The 14,157-nt window shown below is 39.8% G+C and overlaps 1 protein-coding gene across 1 annotated transcript; it reads left to right on the plus strand.

Moving 5' to 3' along the window:
• Positions 1 to 6,290: 6,290 nt before the first annotated feature.
• LOC104290313 (matrix metalloproteinase-27-like) lies at positions 6,291 to 13,748 on the plus strand. The gene is made up of 10 exons (XM_009889402.1): positions 6,291 to 6,453; positions 6,811 to 7,049; positions 7,627 to 7,775; positions 7,872 to 8,000; positions 10,033 to 10,194; positions 10,357 to 10,480; positions 11,187 to 11,317; positions 11,539 to 11,698; positions 13,245 to 13,348; positions 13,540 to 13,748. The coding sequence occupies exons 1-10, from the start codon at positions 6,292 to 6,294 to the stop codon at positions 13,638 to 13,640; spliced, it is 1,461 nt and encodes a 486-aa protein (XP_009887704.1). The 5' UTR covers position 6,291; the 3' UTR covers positions 13,641 to 13,748.
• Positions 13,749 to 14,157: the final 409 nt, after the last annotated feature.

Here is a 14,157-nt window from a genome sequence, read left to right on the forward strand (position 1 = left end):
GTTTTTCCATATGCACACTGTATGTTTTTATGTGCTGAATTTTTCAGCATTTCATGACTCGCAGGTCAGAATGGATTTCTGCCTGCCTTCTGTGGGAGTAGAATCTTAATAATTATTTATTGTAAAACAAACACATTTATATAAATCATATATATATTTATCACAATTTCACCTGCTACATTAAAGTTGCCTAATAAATTATGTTTGTCATATCATTGTGCCTTGGTGTCCTATTTGCACTAATACTCAAGAGCCAAGTCTAGCTTCTGAACATTGAAAAATGTATTCTGGCATGAAATATCAGATCTTTTTCCCAAAGCCAGAGAAAGGAGCAGCCAACTGGATCCGAACTCCATCACCCCATGCAAGCCCTGGTGGAAATCCTATGAGTAATTAGGCCAGTTGGGGCTCATTAACATCAGTCTACAAGTCATGCTTCCACGCTTCCTCTTTCCCCAACTTCTACTCTTAGCCTGCCCTCCAGGTCATATGTCTTTGCAAGTGTAGGTGTTTGGTTGTATTTTTTTCTCATGTACTTGGGTTTAGGAACTGGGTTTAAGCCTGGAAATGTAGATTAGAAGGGACCCCTGAGATCACTGAAAATAGTCCCTTGCTGTCACTGGTAGCCACGTCATATAACAGACAAATAAACCTCTTTACTCAAGGCTATTTCAAGTGCTTATTACTGCAGTAATTAGTAAATCCCTTCTAATTTAAGTGGGTTAAAGGATGAAGAAGTTTGCTTAAAAAATGACAATTCTTGGCCAAAAATACTTGATACAAAGAAATCATGAAAAAGACAGCTTGACTTTCAGCTTAACTGCAATTTTTTAAAATATCCTTAATGAAAATGGCGTTTGAAGCATTATCCACTTTGTCTTTAGTCTTTGTAACTCAGCTGATAAAATTAGAAGCCATATGACCATAACAAAATGTATTATCTCATACAATATCTGTATTATTCAGCATACTTCAGAGGAAGGTTTCAGCTTACTGTAATAAAAGTAATTGCATTTTGAGAAAAGAACGGGTAACCTTATAAAAACAAATCCATTCAATTTTTTTCACTATTTAGCTGTCTGTATTAGAAGGCTGTTAAACTGCATCTTTCATAAATAAAGAACAGACTTGGTAGTTCTTATGTTTATTAAATTCAGGAGTAAAAATTAGTCTAAATACTATTAAAAGATAAGAAATTTTATAATTGCAAATTAACTTGAATATAATATATTCTTTATAAAATCTTAACAATTATTATAAAATAATAAAAATAAAATTAAGTTACAGTAAATCAAAGGCTTTCATGAAGAAGTTAATTTATGTGAATCCTGTTCTCAGAAGGCAACTTATGTACCGGTTCTTTAATTCGAAACCTTAGTAGCAGTGCTATTTAATCATATTTTCTTGTGTAAGCTAGTGCTACTGAACCACCAATGACAATTAAACCAAAAATTGTTTTACAGCTATATTAATCTAAACTGATTATGTTGTTTTAGCAGCAGCGGTCTGCAAACATAATACAAGATTTACAGGGAAAGGTAATATTTATTACTAGACCAATTATATATTAAAAAATAAAAACTGGGGCCACTTGTTCCCTTCAGATATGAAGTAGAAGCAGAAGATCTCAGGGCAATGCCAGAACTGCTCCTCAGATTTAGAGCAGAACACTAATCCCTCTCCAGAAGAAAAAAGTAGTGGGTACTCATGGGGCTGAGAAAATGTTAAACTGGAAACAAGGGGCAAGGAAGTAGTGATGTTTTGGAGGAAAGGGAGAGATAAAGAGTGATTTACAAACCAGGGAGGGTGAAAAAGTTGAAGAGATTGAAGTTTATGATGGCATATTTTTAGTCCATGCCTTTTATTATCCTGTGAAGTTCTGATTTTTAGTTGCCAGGCACACTTTTTTGAACTTTGTTTTGTGGCTATCTCTTGAGCAGGAAGACCAAAAGCTCAAAATTAAGTGACTTCTTTGCAAGAAATATTCCCTGTGCTTCTGTGAGTGACTATTTCCTTTGCCTGTGTAAGTGTGGCAATTGCTCCATTCCAGCCACACCATTAGGAGGAATGGTTGCGGAGTCTCCCACTCTGGAGACATTCAAAACCCGCCTGGATGCTGTCCTGTGCAACTTGCTGTAGGTGACCCTGCTCTGGCAGGGGGGTTGGACGAGATGATCTCCAGAGGTCCCTTCCAACCCTGACCATTCTGTGTGATTCTGTGGTGGCGGCAGCTTTCGCCTGTCTGCAGGCACAAGCACCACTTTCAGTAATTCGGAATCTAGCTGTTGTTTTCAGCTCATTCCACACAATCCCCTGTCTTTTTCTTACTCCTTTTTAATGAGCTTATGGTCTTATTTGCTAATTACTGTACTATGGTGGAGTACAGTACAACTGTCTAGTGTCTGGTTACTGGTTTTGTGTGCAGTCGTAGCCCATATCATTATTAACTGGGACAGATTTGCCGAGGTAGGAATCCAATTCCCTAAACGTGAGTGTAGTATGTTTGAGGTGTAGGGTACCCAAGTTACCCATGCAGGTATGAAACAGATCTTCTGGGAGACCAGCACTTCACGAAGCCCCACAGAGCCTACACTGTCTCTACGCACCTATGTTCAAGTGGTTGAATTCTGCCCCAACAGGCTGCAGTCTTTGCTAAAGGTTTCCCAAGGGTCAAATACATTATTTAAACAATTTGTCAGTCTCATGTATTTCACTCAAGCTGAGTAATGATTCAACTTTGTTGACTCTATGATAGTATTGAGCCTGAAAAGTTGTGGCTCAACTCAGCTGCCCGAACAGGTATCCAGTGCCGTTAAGGTGCCTGAAGGTTTCCAGTTGGTCTCCAACTACCAGTCTAGAATGGCAGAATGATAGAATGATAGAATCACAGAATCACAGAATCATAGAATCATAGAATAGTTCGGGCCCGGCTTGACCTTTAAAGGTAATCTAGTCCAACCCCCTTACCATGAGCAGGAACGTCTTCAACTAGATCAGATTGCTCAAAGCCCCGTCCAACCTGGCCTTGAATGTTTCCAGGGATGGGGCATCTACCACCTCTCTGGGCAACCTCTGCCAGTGTTTCACCACCTTCACTGTAAAAAATTTCTTCCTTAATCTAGTCTAAATCTACCCTCTTTTAGTTTAAAGCCATTACCGCTTGTCCTATCGCAACAGGCCCTGCTAAAAAGTTTGTCCCCATCTTTCCTGTAGGCCCACTTTAAGTGCTGAAAGGCCACAATAAGGTCTCCCCAGAACATTCTTTTCTCCAGGATGAATAGCCCCAACTCTCTCAGCCTGTCCTCATAGGAGAGGCGCTCCAGCCCTCTGATTATTTTTGTGGCCCTCCTCTGGACCCACTCCAACAGGTACATGTTTTTCCTGTGCTGAGGACTTCAGAGCTGGATGCAATACTCCACATGGGGTCTCACCAGAGCAGAGTAGAGGGGCAGAATCACCTCCCTCGACCTACTGGCCACATGTGGCCACATGGTCTAGAAACCACATGTCCACTCTAGGTCCTGGGTTACAACCACCAGGCCTGTGGCAATGTCTCATGTTCACTGGACTGTCTCAAAAGCACAACAGATCACTGTTTAGGCAGCTTAATTGCAGCCTAAGTGTTTTCATGTGATCTCAGGCTTAGGCTCTCATCATAGTCAATGGATTGGTCAAAATATTTGGTAAGCTCCTGAGAGTTGTACAAATCACCCTAAGTTTATCTCCTACAAGAGGTCAGATGAAATGGTCTCTAGATGCCATCTGACCATATTGATTAGATTTCTGTTGATATAATGCAAGCTTAGATAAATAACTCATGTGCAGGCACCCATGTTGCAAATACTTAGGAAAGATGAATCCTTGCTGGTATTGTGTTAAGATCCCCACAATGCAGCAGTATTGATAATTCCAGCGATGCTCAGCATAGGGTCACTTGGTACCACCAATGTGATGAGGACAGGCAGCAACCTTTCTGGGTTGAAACATAGGTCACATTACTGTAGCCTGGATAAAACCAATTCTAGGACGAGAAAAGAAGTCATGAGGTAAACCAGCATCCACCAACTCTAACCAATGTCAAAGATAAGCATTGGGAAACCATAACCAGCAGCTGCTTGTACAGCTGTTTCTTTTCCCAGACCTCAAGGCCAGCTATAGGTGTATTTGTGAAACATTGCTTGCAAAAAAAACATGTTCAGGCCTCTCTTCCATGAGCAGTGGGGACTGGCTGCTACGTTGTGTAGGTGTTCAAGTTGCAAAATCCTAAAAGGGCTTTGAGTGACGTAGGCCTCCATCACCTGTCACTCAAATGTCTTCTGAGCAAACACTAATGTACCTTAGGCTGTTAGCCTAGAGTAGAAGTGTGGTCTAAATTAGTTGTTTAAGCTGCTGTGCATTCAATAAAGACAGAAAGACCACTTACAGAGGCCAGTTCATCCTATTCTAAGGTAGCTGGTTGAATCACTTTCCAGAGATACGTATTTGTCAATCTTCTATAGAAGAATGCTTAACTAATAAACGTATAAAGTTAGGTACAACTAATCTTAACCTAGCTGCTCTCATTGTCTCTATCCTTCCACTGTTACACAGCAGAGAGCTGTGGGGATTGGACGGCCAACCACAGTGGGAGAAAGATAACCACTTCTCCCAATTCATATCAAATCTTCTCATAGTGTTGCCTTGATTTTTTGCAAAACTAAATTCTTATCAGCAAAAACCTGTTTTTCAAAGAGGTGTTCTAGAGCCATTGGAAAATACGCTTGGTGCAAAAACCACTGAACAGGGGTTTGTCTTTTGTGACCTACACCATGCACATAGTCAGATGATAGCACCATGGTCATTCCTTATAGCTTTAATACCTTTGAGACAAACAAATATTTTATCCATTTAAAAAACATAAGACATCTTAAAAAAAAGACATTCTGTACTTCTGGATAAACACACATGTCATTTCCAGTATCAGTTCAGCCAAGCTCCCAATCTCAGAAAATTTGTCGTCACAGTTTGTAACTCAGTTACAGAACTGAATGGGATCCAGGCCTCATGGGTCTCTCACCTTACAATACAGTGATAGTAAAATTACGGGAAGGGATTTTTTAATTTTTTTGTTTGGTTGGTTTTTTTTTTTAGCAGAACTGTTTGAACTGTTGGTTCCTGAGAAATGCCATTAACAAATGAGTTTAACTAACAAGGCTACATTGTGAAATTTGGGCTAAAAAATTCGTCATTAACGCCTCCAGCTGGAGAAAAGTTGGCTGCAAGTGACAGCAAAAAAGCCAGAAACACAGAAGCAAGAATTTCCTGAAAAAGCGACAGTCCGGGATGAGGGTCTTGCTGTTTTGTAAGTGTTGAGCACTTGCCATCAGAGCTCCTCTGATGTGCCGAACACCTTCAGCTCCTGTCGCTACCAATGGAAGACAAAGGTGCTTGGCCAGCACAGGGTGGAATCCCATAACTTCTCACAGCTTGTGTCACTCTTGAAACTTCCTTAATTCTGAATTACTTAAGACGGGAAATAATCATATCCCCTGTGGTTAATGTGGTTAAACTGAAGAAACCTTTCATGATGAAAAGGCAGATGATAGATGATAGACAGATAGATAGATAGATACATTGGACAAATGAAGATGGAGATATAAGATTGTTCACATCCTTTAGGTTGGATTAATAGGGTAAAATCTTTTTCATTTTATGTATATCCTGGATTCCACCAGTGTAATTTAAAGGAAACACACCTTTTCAAAGAGTTGCAGGGAAGAGGTGGGAAGTGATTGAGGATTTTTATTCATTTTCCAAAACATCCAGTCTCGCTTTATGGATAAATTTAAAAAGAAATCTTTCCGGTTACAGTAATTTCTCCCAAAGTTTTCTTTTTTTTGGGGGGATTTGGATCTGGTGCATGACTCCCATTTTCCAGGTTGAGAATGGTTAAAAGCCCCCATGCATTTGGTGGCCCCATTTCACACAGCTGGGTCGGGACAACTTATAAGGTTTTGCGTTTGTCCGCTGTTTCAAGTGGTGTGAAATTGCACAGGTTCATTAAAATTCAGTGTAAAATAACTAAAATTGAGTGCCAGTTTTGAAACGGTAGCCAAGCGGCTTAGGAGTACTCAAATACTAACTGACTACAGATGTCTGTGAAATAAGATGGGTTTAATTAAGTTTTATTGTGTCAGCCAGCACAGTGTTATAGGATGTGTGGAGGTAATCAGAGCATGATAAACTCTGAGTCAGTCCACAGCTGACTCTACAAAGCACCCCATAACCGTACAAACTGGGATGCGAGAGAGGATGCACAGGAAGCAGAAAGCAGACTGCTCTCTTACCGGGACAGAGACGAGAGAAAGAATGAAGGATCTTTCACTTCTGCTTCTAACATGTGCAGCTGTTTCTAATGCTCTTCCCGTCCACCCAGAGAAAGACAACAAAGAAGGGGATGCAAAGCTTGTACAGGTAACTACATTGTCCATACCTGAGATCTATTGAGTCCTCTCTTTTTAGATATGATCTGCACGTTCCAGCTACACAACGTCTTTCTGTCTTTCTGAGACAATGCTATTACACATAACTGTTTACAAAACTTTACAAAAGTAGGATAAATCTATACAAACTGGAAATGTGAAGTAAATAAGAGCCAGGGACAATGTGGTCTGTTTCTGTTTAGCTACGATACTCAGGAACATATGTGTTGTGCTCCAAATCACAGGCAGACAGTTTTGCCAACAAAGTACACAAAAAATACCAGTCCTAAGGTATTTGTTTAAGAAATAGATCTAAATGTGAAATGTGTTTGCTTTATTTTTTCACTAGGACTATTTAAATAAATTCTATGCCATTGAGCCAGATCCAAATCAACTTGGATGGAAAATTAATGCTGAATCCACAGCTGAAAAACTTCAGAAAATGCAACAATTTTTTGGTTTGAAAGTCACTGGAAAACCAGACTCTGAGACGTTGGAAATGATGAAGAAACCCAGATGTGGAGTTCCTGATGTGGGTCTCTATGGTGTTACTCTTCCAGGATGGAAAAAACACAAGCTGACATACAGGTAGTATTTTGATGTGTTTTGAGTATATATTTTGGTTTTGTGGATATCCACATTTGTTATATAAATATAACTTCTACAGTAATTGTTTCCAGTTGGGAATACAAAAAAGTTTCTCTTTCCCCAGCTGTTAGCTATACATACTGCTGAGAGGAATTTCTGAGATTCAAGCTGGGGATTTTACATTTTCTGAGTCAACCATAGTATTTTGTCTGTCATGTATCACTCCTGACAAATATTCTGTGAGCCAAACAGAAATATCAATTACACCCCGTGCAAGACTGACAGTTTAGTAGTCACAGAAATCTGAGATGATTTTCCTCATGCTCAAGAGATGACCTCCTGGCTAAGGGCCATTTTGAGAAAAACCGATACTGTGTACACAATTGTTATTATGAAAAGGACATGTCGGATAGTGATCACGTTCCTCAAACTGACTCAGTCCAAGACGAGTCTTGGTAGCTATAGGATTACAAGTTAAATTGCTTCTTATATACACCTCTGTTCATCATCTTAACAATTTTAGAGATTTTTGTTCTGCAAACACTAAGTATTGTTACTTGAACCCTCGTAACTGTAGAATTGTGAACTACACACCAGATATGAGCAAAGAGGATGTGGATAAAGCAATCCAGAAGGCATTTAAAGTGTGGAGCTCTGTCACCCCGCTGATTTTCACTCGTATTCATGAGGGACTAGCAGATATAATGATTGCTTTTGGGACCAAAGGTAATACACTGACTGCATACCAATGGTAAGATTAATTTAAAGATATTCCAATAACCATGACATAAACTCAAAGTTTTTCAACATCATATTATTTAGCTCATGGACATTGCCCTCGTTATTTTGATGGTCCCCTTGGTGTCCTTGCTCATGCCTTTCCACCTGGCAATGGTTTTGGTGGTGATGTGCACTTTGATGAGGATGAAGATTGGACCACAGGCTCAGCTGGTAGGTGAAAAAGTTTCTGAAGTGTTATGCAGATGGGTAAATTCCTTTCTGATTTTATTTAGGTCAAGGAATAAACTGAGATGAAACACAGCATTAACCATAAGAGCAGTTTGAGGCTATTACAGGCCATCCGCCAACAGGGATACTTACAATGACACTGATGTAAAATCAGGCTGATCTTCTCTAGTTCTTATTTAACATTGGTAAAGATATGAATGGGACAAACCTTTTCAGATACCAACGCTACAGACATGTGCCACTCTTACCTGGGGGCTGGTAGAGCCTGTGCCCACCAAAGCTTTACAACCCATGGTAAAAGGTTTCTGACTTTTTTCCCTCCTGGTGCACACACTGGCACCAAGCCTGGCACCACCACACACTGCAGAGGAAGCACACAGTGCCTCGCAGCCCTCAAAGGAGACCCCCCCACACCTAAAGATATTACAATCATTAGTGATAATGAAGAGTCTTCACTAATAGTACTAAGACAGGTCCAGCTATAGGCTGTTAAAGCTTTATTCTGCATTCAAGCTCGAATGGGCTTCTATGGGAAATTGTTCTCCAAGCAATTTCAGCTGCCTGCCAGCAGCTGGGAGTCTGAACATGCTGTTCAGGCCACCCATGGGCTGAGATGCAGTGTTGTAGAGCTGACTACAGATGTGTGCCACCAGGCCAGAAGAGAGAGGAACTCTAAGTGCTCGATCATCTAACTGGTACCTGTCTGCTCCCCTCAACCCCCAGCATGCCATACAGCATATACTGCCTCTGACAGATCCGTCAGTACCCAGCCACATTAACCTTTTATACTTGAGACCCTTTTCTCATTCAGCTTTTGGGGTGGAGAACTGCAGAGGATAATTGCAGTAGGAGAATCGAGGTCACACTGCAGGAAAAGCAGGGAGCTAACAAACAAGAAGGTGCTGTAAGTGCACTGCATGAGGTGGAGAGATGTGGGTTTACTGTGGCAGAAAAAAAATGAAGAGTGAGGGATGGACATGTCATGCTGATAAAATGCAGTGTTTCCCTCATACTGGGACTGAATGGGTCAACCCATTTTTTGCTGCTGTTCCTCAGCAGCACAACTCCAGTGACCAGGCATTGCAGAACTCATTGGAGAGCTCGGAGGACTCGTGAGAGGGGAGGACTGGAAATACATGTGGAAAAAATTGAGGTTTTGTTTGTTTTTTTGAGAAATGGAAATCTTGGCTTCAGCCAGCCTTTCTTGGGCAATCGATGACCAGTCCTCTGCTCTGCCACAGACTTGTGATCTTCGCTAAGTCTGTTGATATTACTGGTTCTTGGTCTGTACAGCAGATGATCATTCTTTACTAATTCAGAAAGGCATGTTACTTGGAGGGATACATGTTGGAAGAAATCCATTTTTATCTATTAATTGTATTAATATATTTCACTGGGAATAAGCACATATAAGCATAATATTTTAAACTGATATTTCATTTGACAAGGCTGTAAAGAACCCATATACTTGAAAATCCTAATGAAAAAAGTTAAATCACTCTGTTAACATTATGTTTTTTCTTGTCTATTCATGATCTCATCTTTCTTTCTCAGGTTTGTAGAAGGGAAGGTGACACACACTTCAGTGTAACACTTTGGTACCTGAAGTGAGCACAGAGTGCATCGTCTTATGCTTGTCCCAGAGAGCTGTTAGTTTGATCTGACTCACTATCTAATCTGTTTTAGCTCAGCCAGGAAACCCTGCCAGGACATTCCTCAGAGCTGCACCCACACTCACCCCCAAACAGCTACTCATGCCACACACATACTTTCAGTATCTGACAGAAAGAACAGCAGGAAAGAGGGCCAAAAGCCACTCCCTTCTAGTGGGGGAAGAGCACAACCTTATCCTATACGTAAGATAGGTTTACTATATGTTTACATGCATAGTGCAGTGAATTTCAATATATCATATGGAAACCATCACTAAGCAATAGCCCTGCTGCGTTGATACTGTATCAGCCATCTGCAAACCCAAAGTAGACTGATCTTTTCTCTTTATCCATTTTTTAAGGGTTCAACTTGTTCCTTGTTGCTGCTCATGAGTTTGGCCATGCCCTAGGCCTCTCCCATTCTAATGACCAGAGGGCCTTGATGTTCCCCAATTACGCCTACGTCAGCCCCAGTGAATTTCCCCTCTCTCCAGATGATATAAGTGGCATTCAGTCCATTTATGGTGAGTAAAATCCGTGGTTTAAAAAAAGAAGTAAGCAGGACAGAAATAATCTCTTTCACCATAAAGATCATTGTATTCTCATAATATCAAAAATGCATTTATATGTGAAAACCTTAATGTTTCTACAAAATTGTTGTATCCTTTCTAAAATGTCCCCCTTAGGATCTAGACCAAATGCCCCAGATAAAAGGCCAGCGACCCCTACCTCACCTAAAACCTGTAGCTCCCAGACGTCTTTTGATGCTATAACTACACTGCGACGAGAAGTCATTTTTCTAAAGGGCAGGTAAATAATGACACAACATTTGTCTCTGTGAGATTTATTTTTTCATTATTTCTACAAAGACTGAATACTTTGGTGGTTTCCATGATTATGGGATGTATATCAAGACAAATGGATAGATTTCAGTTCATGGGAACAAAACTTTTAGAAGATGTGAGTTGTATTAATGTCTTTCAAGATACCCTGAAAAAAACATGCTTCATTTTTTTTTTCCAGAAAACATTTTAGTCCCAATAAAGCTTTATTCCCAAATGTATAGATGTTCACGCCAAGAAGTGACATGAATAAACGCTGCAACCATTTCCTAAAAAACTAGTATTTTCTACTGTGTAGTTGGACCAACCTGTCCTCCAGTCACCTATGCAAGCCCAAAGTCATCCAGGTATACAGAGAATAACTTACAGGCAGGCTCATCTGGGACTCCATTACTCTCTTATTATATGGTACAGGAACAACCAGAATTTTTCAGTTACTTGCAACTGATACCATTAATCAATCAGTACCAATGAGAAGGGTAATTCCAGAAAGAAGCCAGAATAAAAAAAGTCTCCGTTCCCAACGAGGGGAGTGTTTTCCTTTCTGACACATCGACCCAGGTAGCTCCACTGACAAGACAGAGCTTGCAAGTCACAAGTTCACAGTCTTGTGCATATATAGAAATATCTGTGGTTTATTATTTACTACAAAAGCTGTTTCATATTTAAATCAGGCATTTATGGCGAGTCTATCCTGATAACTCAGAAGTTGAACTTGAACTAATTTCTACGTTCTGGCCAACGCTACCATCTGGTATTCAAGCTGTGTATGAGAACATGAAAGATCAGATCCTATTTTTCAAAGGTGAAGTATGAGATTTTCTTTAAATTTTTCTTACTTTTATTTTTGTGGGAAGAAGGAGGAAGGAAGGGTAGCTATATGTACATAAAATTCACTTTTCTAATGAATAAAAAAAAGCCTTAGAACATTTCACCTAATTTTCCTACAACCTACATTAAGGGAGTACATTTTTTCTTTTAGTGTCTCAAAATTGTTGGTGAATCTAATTTTTTTTTTTTTAACAGGCAATAAATTCTGGGTTATCAGCGGATATCAAGTGTTGCCTGGTTATCCAAAGAATATCAACACACTGGGCTTCCCTAAAGGTGTAAAAAAAATTGATGCAGCTGTTTGTAATAGAAATACAGGGAAGACAGATTTTTTCATAGGTGACAAGTACTGGAGGTAAGAAAAAATGACAAATGTTTTCTTATGATTGACTCCAGTATAATCTTGATGCAATTAAAATTGTCCACGTGGTAAAAGAGAAAGTAGACCTTTAGGTAACGATATGTAACTAGGTAACTATAGCAATCCCAGTTTTCAAAGAAATGTTTCTTTGACTCATGTACAGGCAGAATAATATAGCTTTGACTTTTTAGAGCTGAAAGGTGTCCTGAAGAGGGCATTCAAGATATGGACCCATTTTGATGCGTTATGCCTGGAAGATGAAAAAATTCCAGGACGTAGGGATTTTTTACAAATACAATAGACAAAAGTGTCTCTAGAAAATAAAGATGTGAAAGACAACCTACTTCAGCAGAAGGCTGGCTGGGATGACTCGTGCAGGTTTTCTCTGATTTCTGAAAAATCCTGGATTATTTTATCTCTTTTAGAGAAATAGAAGTGAAAGTCTGTTTTCCTTTCTTTGGCTGGTTAGCATTGGGTTTGCAACATGCTTCTTTTAAATCTTGTTCCTAAGCTGGCATGAGTGGTTCCTGATACCCAAACCCCAGGCAAACAGAAGCAAAACATCACTTTTGGGAAGCTGATAAATTCCTCCTGTGTGCAAGGACAACTGCTGCAAAGGCCTTCTGCATGCAACCAGGAGCATGCGTGGGTCAAACAGCCTTTATCGTGACTAATTGTGGGGTTCCTCAGTGAGACATACAGTGTCAGCTGGATTTTCAGCTGCATGTAGTTTCCTGTCCTTTGTTTTTGACAGTTTTGGAAAGAGCAATTACAATATCTTGCATTGGTATTTTACTGCCTTGGTCACAAGACAAAGGCATGTAAGAAAACCACAGTATGGATTTCTTATCTAGTAACTCATTTTCTCAGTCTCATTTCCCTGTGAAAAGTCTTTCTCATATCCAAGGAGAAGTAAAACAAAGGCTTTTTTGTTTGCCTGCTTTTTTTCCTGAGAAGTTCCTCAAATCTTCAAGAACCTTTTAAGTCTTCCTTTCAGCCCACAAATTCAGCCCCATCTTTTAAAGATTGGCCTGGCTCAGTTAAGAACACCTTGATTGTATTAGAAAGAAGTCAGCTTCCTTTCCTCCATCTAAATCTGTCAGCTGGTAGAGGACTATGTACAATATTATATCAAAGTCTCAGAGGAGTTTAAGATTCATGCAATAAACACGTGCAGTCACTACAGCGGGAATCAACCCGGCCAGTTTCCATGCGCTGCCTGTCACACAGCTATCATTAGAGGAGGTAAATCACATCCCTGCTGGCAAAAATGTGGGTCTTCCTTCAATTTGCCTCACCCCAGATGCTTCTTTTTGAGCTGTGCCTGCCTTTATCAGCAAACAAGTAGCCAGCTTAAGGAAAACACGATGGCCAACATCCCACAGACGTAGATTTGTGCGAGTAGGTAACTTCACTCTCTGTAACCCCAGTGAAATCCGTCAAACTACAGAAGGTGGACACCTTTCAGCAGCTGCTTAGTTCTTTGCAAAATTGGTGTCTAAACTCTGTAAAATTACATGTCTCCCTTCATATGATTTAGATACGATGAAAACAGCCAGTCCATGGAGAAGGGCTATCCTAGACAGACAGTCGATGACTTTCCAGGAATTAGCCAGAAGGTTGATGCTGTTTTCCAACAGAAAGGTAAATGAAATGAGCATTTAAGTAAAATCGGTTTACTTGTAAAGAACGTAAGTTCTGCAGTTATGATGAATGTCATTATTGCTGTATTCTGCAAAAGATGGACTGAAGAGATGCTCTCCCGTGTGTACGCTTTGTTAGAATGAAGCTATTTCTTGTATCCATAACACAATGCTTTACTTTTTTGCTTCCAGGATTCTTCTACTTCTTCCACGGATCGAAGCAGTGGGAATTCGACCCTATTGCAAAACAAGTTATCCGCGAAATAAAGAGTAACAGCTGGTTTAACTGTTAATATCATTAAACTTTCTTACACACAGCAAATGTCAAAAAATATCATGCTAGGTTTCTCAAAGGTTGTTCACATATACATTACTATACAGAAGAGGCAATGGGACTAGTTTTCATATATATCTACTATTTTAATAACTCAGCATGTCAGCTCTAATTATATCTCCAAAGGCCAGGAGAAAACTGCATTTTTTCCCAAGTAAGTGCAAAATGTCCAACATAATTTATTATTTTATACTCCAGATGGGTTTTCAAATATTTTGGCAATAAAACTTTTCAGGTTGATGTCAACTATTTTGCTTCATCTGTTGAATGCATTCTGTATTTCTGAGGTGTGAAAGACTTCACTTTAATATGCTAATATCCTTCCAACATACAGTGTTTGTGTTTTGATTCTTTTCTCTCCAAACACCTTCTAGAGCCAGGCTTTTCATTAATCACTTGTTTTTCTTCCCTCTCTCCTGTCTTCTTCTCCCGCTCTTCTTTGACTTTTGCAACCTTGTCCCTTTCTCACCATATCA

This window comes from Charadrius vociferus, unplaced genomic scaffold, assembly GCF_000708025.1.
Source record: "Charadrius vociferus isolate BGI_N301 unplaced genomic scaffold, ASM70802v2 scaffold87, whole genome shotgun sequence".
Taxonomy (NCBI): Eukaryota; Metazoa; Chordata; class Aves; order Charadriiformes; family Charadriidae; genus Charadrius; species Charadrius vociferus.

Excerpts from the sequence above, each read along its gene's own strand:
- LOC104290313 (XM_009889402.1), top strand. The coding sequence starts at position 6,292 with ATGCACAGGAAGCAGAAAGCAGACTGCTCTCTTACCGGGACAGAGACG. Across the intron at positions 6,454-6,810 it reads GGGATGCAAAGCTTGTACAG|GACTATTTAAATAAATTCTA; the intron begins GTAACTACATTG and ends TTTTTTCACTAG. Across the intron at positions 11,318-11,538 it reads TCAGATCCTATTTTTCAAAG|GCAATAAATTCTGGGTTATC; the intron begins GTGAAGTATGAG and ends TTTTTTTAACAG.